The sequence below is a fragment of the Hyaena hyaena genome, unplaced genomic scaffold (assembly GCF_003009895.1).
Source record: "Hyaena hyaena isolate Hyena2069 unplaced genomic scaffold, ASM300989v1 scaffold_766, whole genome shotgun sequence".
In the NCBI taxonomy this organism is placed as follows: domain Eukaryota; kingdom Metazoa; phylum Chordata; class Mammalia; order Carnivora; family Hyaenidae; genus Hyaena; species Hyaena hyaena.
In genome coordinates, this window is record NW_024081398.1 from 174225 (window position 1) to 182194 (window position 7970).

The window sequence follows — 7970 nt, forward strand, 5'->3', positions numbered from 1 at the left end:
CCCTGTCTCTTAACTTGAAAATGCCCCATATAAAGAGAGACACGTGTCTACTAGGAAATCTGCACAATCTGCTCAATTATCTACGGGAAGGCGTCAGCTGGACATCGGCATGAACTCATCGCCTGGATGGCTTTCTGCTCCCTAACGGGCTCAGACAAAGGTGCCTCAAAGTAAGTCAATAATTTTAAAATCTATATTTTAAAGAGTGAGGGGAAAACTATAAATAACAATGATAATAATTATAAGCCAAACTAATACAGAAAAGTAAACACATCTGTCTGATCGCTCTTTTCCTTTGCTACCTTGACTCTGCCCCTCCTCGGTCCCCATGTCCTCTTCCTGACTGATCACTCAAAGTAGGAATTTCTTCCCTGACTACATGCAACATGAAGACACACGTGGACAAACAGTCGGAGAAATGAGAACGCTGGTCCAGCCCCGTCCTCGCTCTGACAGGAGACATCTCCTATATCATTATTTTCTTGAAAAATCTCTGAAGACACACAGATACCCCAACCACTGTGAAGTCTGGAGCACTCACCTGCCCCCCTCAGCTTTGGTGAGAGACACAGGGGGACAGAGGGAGTCTTAATGAGAACACAAGCAGATGATGCAGTGATGTCAAAGGGGAACGGATTAAGAAAACATCACTCAGACAATGAATTTATTTCAATCAGCGTTTACTGAAAAACATTTTGCTCTAAACCAGCTACATAATCCGTGGGGCCAGGACAAAACAAAAACACAGTATCTCCAAGTTTTATTAAGGATTTCAAGACAGCAACCACTGCACAGTTCACACGCCCATGAAGCCTGCCCTGAATCCAGGTCAGATTTTTGGTCACAGGTACCAGTACAGACACCTGCATCCTGCTGTCAAGCAACTGAGAAAAAAAAAAGAAAAAAAAAGAGCAAAAGCCTAAATAATCACTGTTCAGAGTAGGAAGAGATGAATCTATTTGGGACCATTCATCCAACCTTGCAAGAGCTTTCAATTGGGAAATCTAGGGAAGCATCCATGAGAAAGGAGCATCTGAATTAGAGTTTGAAGAGTCAGTAGCAATGAAGATGTGGCCAAGGCAGGAAAGATATTGCTGGAAGACAGGAAAAAGAAAAAAGAATACAGATTTCTGAAGGGGTCAAGATTCCCACCATAACAAGCCTTCTTTTAATCAAAACTATGCTTTGTTTATAAGTATGAACCATGTGTAAGAAGCAGCAGACACAGATTTTCTATGGGAGGGAAAAGCTAATGTTGCCAGAGTGGGGTTAGGCTTGCTTTCAATTTCTTTAAAAGTTTGTTCTTGACCCATGATTCCCGAGGGGCATGGAGCTGGTGTCCAGAGGTCCTGCGTCCCCAGTCGTTGGCTGCTGTGGCGGGGTCAGGACTGGATGCACCGGGCGCCACGGCTCTCCCATGTGAGCTATAGGACAGGAAGAGGGTATTAATCCCAATGAAGGGAAATCAGAGAGAAAGTGGGGAAGGTGGAGGCAAGAGGAATGAGTTGATTAGAAGGGGAAGAAACAGAAGGAGAAGAGGAGGATCACCTGAGCTTTCTAAGCGAGCAGTGCAGGCCCAGCAGCAGGAGCAGGGTGACCAGCACCGCCAGACACATCAGTGTCAACAGGGCCCAGTCTCTACCTTGTTGGGGAGAAAGCAAGGACGTCACTCGGCAACGCTCAAGGTTCTCTGTGCAGTGGCCACCGTGGATGCTTCTCATTCCACGGGGCGGGGAGGGGGGGGTGAGGGAGGAGGATCCTTCCTGAAACTTCCATCTGCATTTTCTGGAGCTCTCAACCCAACTCCTCCTAAGTCTGCACCCCCATCGTCTGCCACATCTCTTTCCCAGAATCACCGGATGCCTCTTTTTCTCCTTAGTACATCGAATACCCTACTTCCATTTTCTTGAACTTAAACGCAGTCTTTCTCTGCTCGTGTTTGGACCCTCCTGTGCTTCTGTTCTCCTGTGCAAAGCATCCCCGCCCATCTCCCAAGTACCTCACTCAGGGACCCCAGGACTCCGGGACGATTGTCGTTTCCCAGCCGGGCCCCAGGTCCTTCTCACCCCAGTGGATGACTATGTCGTGGCCTCCTAGACTGCTGTGTCTCACTCGGCAAGACAGGCCGGCCGCCTCCCGCGCCGCCACCTCCAGGGTCACCCGGAGGTACCACGTCTCGTCGGCATGGGGCAGGACGTCGCCTCGCCGGGTGCCCGGCTGCTCCTGCTCACCCCGCATCCACATCACCCACACTGGCTTTGGGTGGAAGCCGGAGACGTGGCACACCAGCAGCAGACGGCCAGGGCCGGGACTGGGGCCGCTGGACAGCCAGACCTCTGGCCTCACTGCAGAGAAGATGAGGACACATGGATCTTAGGGGGCACATAGGCCCGAGCTCAGTGACTCGGTGGTCTTAGCAGTTGGAGTGATCACTTCCTTCTCTCATCTGGGAAACAATCCTAAGCCCACATATCCCACTCTCTAGCCTCTCAGCGCACGTTTCAAAGGGATGATAGAGTCTGACAGGAAGCCCTCAGCCCTGGGGATGCTCACCTGGTCGTCCCAGCTCGGACTTCCCTGCTTCAAGGATTCCTGCCAGAAACTGGGGGCAGGTGTTGCTGAGAAGGCTCAGCACGATTTCCTTAATGTCACGGTAGCGGTTGAGCACGGCACAGACTTTCTGGGCCCGACTCCCTGCTCCCGGAGATGGCTGCCAGGAGTTTCCCTGGAAACTCAGGAAATCTGAGCCTTGATATGCCCCATTGAAGAAGATTCCGGAAGCCTTCCCAGCATGCAATGTACAGCCAGCTGACACCTGGAGCTCAAAGGGGTCTGGGGATGGGCGAGGAGAACAGAATCGTGTGGAAAGAGTCACCGGGAGGAAAAGCCACCGGTGTAGAAATAAAGGGAGTCAGGGGAAGGGAAATCTGCCGGAAATCACACAGCACACTGGCGTCAGGTGGCTGGGGGGTGGGGGGGCATCTGTGGGAAGACACTGTGAAGATAAGAAGGTATTGAGGAATAATGAAGGTGCAGGTGCTGGACGGGGAAGGTGTTGGGAAGTTGAGGGCTGGACCCGAAGGGCTCACTTGGAAGGGGTTAGGTTCATCCGGGCCGATTGACTCTCGGGGCGGGGGGCGGGGGGAAGAGGGCAGAATTCTGGCTGGGAAGGGCATCTGAGCCTGGGGGCTGGAGAGCAGAAGATCACAAGGAGACAACTGTGCAAAGAACTAGAACACGAAGGTGTGTGTGGTGGTGTGGAGGGCTGTGCGCTTACAAGCCATTGGGTGCATATGGTGGGTGGATGGGTGGGTGCTGGATCCTGAAGCAGAAGGGAGAGCATGAGCCCCTGGGTGGGGGGGGGGGGGGGGACAGGGAGCGAGTCTGGAAGGTTGGAGAAGGTCAGAGCCCCTTTGCAAGGGGGGGCCGGAGCCTCGAGGCAAATACCAGCTTGGAACCGTGAACTCACATTCGAACTGGAACTCCCGGGCAAAGGCCTGCACTTCGATGGTGAACCCGTGGAAGTACAGCTGGAGCAGGCTCTGGAGGTTCTGCAGCATCTGGGTGCTGAAGTTGCCCCGGGACCAGGGCCACAGGAAGCGGATGGTGCCCAGCGCCGGGTCCCAGCCGTGCGTCTGCAGATCGCCCAGCCAGCCCGAGCCCTGCGAGTGCGCCCAGCTGTGGTTGGCAAACGAGGCGGCCTGGAGCACGCGGAAGGAGAGCGGGTCCTCTGCGGCCGGGCCAGGGGGGCCCGGGGCCCGGGGGGCTGAGGCTGGGCCAGGGCGGGCCAGCGGGGGAGCGGAGGGATGGAGACAGTTACACGGGTTGCACACATTCCCGCATCCCGGCCGCTGCCCGGCCAGCCCGCTCTCCCCAAAACCAAGAAGGGAAAATGAGATGGGGCAAGACACGGTGGCCAGCCTGGGGCGCAGACGCCGAGGGCGTCTTGTGGGAGCCTATGCCTTCCTCCCCTCCCCCCTCCCCGGGCTCCCCTGCAGCGCCCGGCCCCAGGGATCTTCCCAGGGCCCTTCCTACCCCCTGTGCCTGCAGCAGGATGGAGAAGTCCCGGGAAGGTCAGGAGCAGCGCGAGCAGCATGGTGGCTCCGGAGGAGGACGGCTCACGCGACCCAGATAGCGCTGCCCTCCGGCCCTGCCGCCTTCACACGGCTTCCCCTGCAGCCCACACAGGCAAACCTCACCCTCTGCCCACTTCCCTGTCAAGAAACCCTCCCGCCTCCCCACGGCAGGCCGCGGGGCTCTCATTTCCCCTCCCTCTCGGCCGATTCTCTCCCGAGTTCCCCGCCCCTGTGCACGGCTACTGTCACAGGGCTCCCGGCTGCAGCCTGTGGTCCCGCTGGAGAACTAGACCTTTCCGGCTGGGAGCAATCAGGTCCACACCTGGGCTATGTGTCCTCCTCTGTGGAGAGAGGGGCTAGCAGGTGCTCCCAGGGGCCCTTGGCCTGCAGCCCCTCCTCCTGCTGCTGCAGCTCCTTCTCCCTCTTCAAGGCCCCCCACTCCTCTCCTCTACTTCTCCCATTTCCCCTGTTCTTTCTGCTTTCACCCCTCTTGCTGCCCTCTCTGCTCTCCCTTCCCTCACCCTCTCCGTCTCCTTATTCTGCTCTTCTCAAGTCATTGGCAGAAGACACAAGCCATCCGGGGTGCAGCCGTACCACCACCACGAAGAGGGGCATTAGTGCCAATACAGGCGACCCAGTATCTACAGGGAGGTCCTTGGGCTCAGCTTCTGCCGTCCGACCATCGGTGGCTGCTGAAGGGGGTCTGAGGGTGGGCTTGCCCCGCACTGGTGAGCTGGCAAGCAGGTCATTCTCATTCAAGAAGTATGAGTGGGTCTGGAGGGAACACACAGGGGTCTGGGATCTCTCCCACCCTCACAATTAGTCTAGATGTCTGTGGCAAGCCTCCCTCTGGGTGTGAAGGGCTCTCAGCTAATGGCCTGGGAGCACTGGGGATCCCCGGGCAGTGTCCGGCCAGAGCAGGGACCTGGTGTGTTGCTGGGAGAATTAAGTACCGTGTGCAGTCTCTATTTTTGTTCCCTGCATTGCTGCTTGCTGGGGCAGCCTGAAGGCAATTGGAATTCCATTCCTTTGTTGGGTTTTCCTATATTCATCCAACCGACATTGTGTCAGAGCCCATCTGGTGCCAAGAAATGTGCCAGGCACACGATGTCAGAGGTAGAAGCCCTTTGGAGGAAACCAAATAAACCCAACCTGAAAGCTCTACTTTTCTTATAGAGAGGACTAGAGAATAGTGGCCATTTACTAGAAAAGGCCCACATTCCCTCTCGTCCTGGTATGATTTCTGAATTCTAAGGGTAAAGAAAAATCTTACAAAGTTTCAGACAAAATGCTGGCTACTTTCAAAGAAGAATAGCACTGGCTTCAGACACCTCACACACAAGGCTGTGGGGAATATTTCCAAGCTGAGATAATAAGATAATCCAAAAGTTTTTTATTCAGGCAAATTATCCTACTCTGCCAAGGCCAAAATTACCCCATATCTGAACACTCAAAAATGCAAAGAATATGCCACATACGCCTTTCATAAAATCAATTGTCTGAGTAAAACCAAAATCGACCTGAATGGAAAACCCAAGAAATTATGCAAGAAATACTAGTATCAAAGTGTGTTAAAATATATATAGATATCTTTAAATAATCTCTTAAAATGTACTTGTCAAATTTAACACCTTTGTGTAATATTTCAGGAAAAAAAATTAATAATAATTGAAGAATCAAGTTCCATGTTACCTCACCAAAACCTGGGCAAGGAGATGAAAAGAAAGAGAGAAACAGGCTTATTTCAAATTGTATCTTAATGGCCAAGAACATAATGCAAAATGGAGGCAGAAAAATTGGTTAAATCATAATGTTTATAGAAAACTAGAAGGGCACCTGGGTGGCTCAGCCGGTGAAGTGTCCAACTTCAGGTTAGGTCATGATCTCTTGGCTCGTGAGTTCGAGCCCCACATCAGGCTCTGTGCTGATGGCTCAGAGCCTGGAGCCAGCTTTGGATTCTGTGTCTCCCTCTCTTTCTGCCCCTCCCCCACTCATGCTCTGTCTCTCTCTCTCTCTCTGTCTCTCTCCCTCAAAATAAATAATACATTAAATAAATTTATAGAAAACTAGATTACATCGAGGTGGCAGAGAGCACGAATGTTTAGCTCCTAGTCCCAAAACACTTAAAATATTAAAAATGTATGTAAGGAAAAGACACATAAATCTATTATCATGCTGGAAAATGGTGAAAAGACCCAGCCTCAGAAGAGGAGCTTTAAAGTCCTTCGAAAAAAGAACATGTCTGCAAATGTGGTAACAAACACAGGACTCAGTGGGTACTTGATAGACAGTCAATGACATTGGCTTTATTGAGCTTTCCGTTGCTGGAGGGCTTGGCCATGGGAACTTGACCTTGGACCTGCTCACTTAGCAGAGCCATATGTCTGTCTGCGGCTGCGCATGTGCACTACACATGCCCGTCGGGGACAAGGGTAACTAGACCCCCTCAACAGCACTTCCTTTCTTCTTTCAAGACCTCTGAGGATGTGTTGGGTCACATGCACAGCAAAGTGGAAGTCGGTGGGTTGTAATCTGAGTAGCAGCCTCCTAGTTCTACAAAAAGTCAGGTGGATTTGATAACTTTACTTTAAATTTTATCTTAGGGGCCTCTGGGTGGATCAGTCGGTTATGTGTCCAACTCTTGGTTTAGGCTCAGGTCATGGTCTCAAGGTTCGTGAGTTCAAGCCCTGTATTGAGATTCTCTTTCTCTCACTCTCTCTGCCCCTCCGTCTTCCCACCCACTGTCTCTCTCCCTCAAAATAAATAAACATTAAAGAAATTAAATAAATTTTATCTTAAAAAACTAAAGAGCAAGATCTTACATATTTCTGCTAAATAGTAATGAAGAGAGTATTTGCCTTACCACACAGTAAAGCATACTAGAAAGTTAGTGTAAAAACAGATGTATAGAAACGTGTTCCATGAGAGAGGTGGGTACTGCAATGCGGGCACCAAAGGGCAACGGGAGACAAGCCAGCAGCAGTTGGTGGGTAAGCCCCTGTGACATGTGCCTCACTGAATATCGGTCTTGTTTTTCCAGGAGGGGAAGGATTTTGAACGTGAAAGGGATGTGGTTGAAATGGCATTTAGGAAAATTCCCTAAACCCCAATGAGAGTCACAGGCGAGTGTATCAGGGATGAGGCCACCAAGACGGCAGAGGATGTTAGTGACCTGAACAAAGGCGGGACCAGTGAGTATGGAGAGGAGTGGAAATAACAGAGATAGCTTGGGGGTGACCGGGATTAACCAAACCAGGGGGTGTGATCAGCAGGAGGTAGATAGTGCCACTCACAAAGGCAGACAACATGGGTTTGCAACAGATGGATCGGAGGTGCACTGTCCAATCTGGGGCACGCTGAGCCTGAGGCTCAGGTGGGGGTACTGGGAGGGGGGGCTCACAGCACATGCATTGTCGCACCTGCCAGTTACAGACCTCACAATGTTATACCCAGATCGCAGTATCGTCACCGACCAGAGACCACCAGGGAGACCGAGTCACGCATGCAAAGGCAAAGGGCTTTATTACGGGCTTAAGCTCAGGCTCACAGACTTCACCAGCATATGGGTCCGTGCTGAGAGCCTCGAACAAGGGCAGAGTAGGGTTTTTATGGGGTTTGTGACAGGGGAGTTACAGAAGTGGTGACACGGGAACAGTGATCCAATCATAATTATACAACATCATTGACAGCGGGTTTGACCACACACACTGTCTAGAGTATTCGTTACTTTTGGCGGGATCCAATTACAACGTTTAGAGTACCTTTAAATTCAACCAATCACAGAGCGAGCCTAGGGTCTTGTTCGGCGACTAACGGGTTAACTTTAACATTAGGTAACAGGGTCCTATCTATAGTTTCTATCTCCAGGCCTCTCCCTTAGTAATGTGGAGGGTG

The 7970-nt window shown here is 51.8% G+C and overlaps 1 protein-coding gene across 1 annotated transcript; it reads right to left on the bottom strand.

The window, feature by feature from the left end:
- Positions 1-663: 663 nt before the first annotated feature.
- Positions 664-4209, bottom strand: LOC120221200 (T-cell surface glycoprotein CD1e, membrane-associated-like). The gene is made up of 6 exons (XM_039218468.1): positions 4036-4209; positions 3470-3772; positions 2554-2832; positions 2067-2345; positions 1549-1642; positions 664-1424 (listed from the first exon to the last, which is right to left on the bottom strand). The coding sequence occupies exons 1-6, from the start codon at positions 4094-4096 to the stop codon at positions 1250-1252; spliced, it is 1191 nt and encodes a 396-aa protein (XP_039074399.1). The 5' UTR covers positions 4097-4209; the 3' UTR covers positions 664-1249.
- Between the last annotated feature and the right edge of the window lie 3761 nt (positions 4210-7970).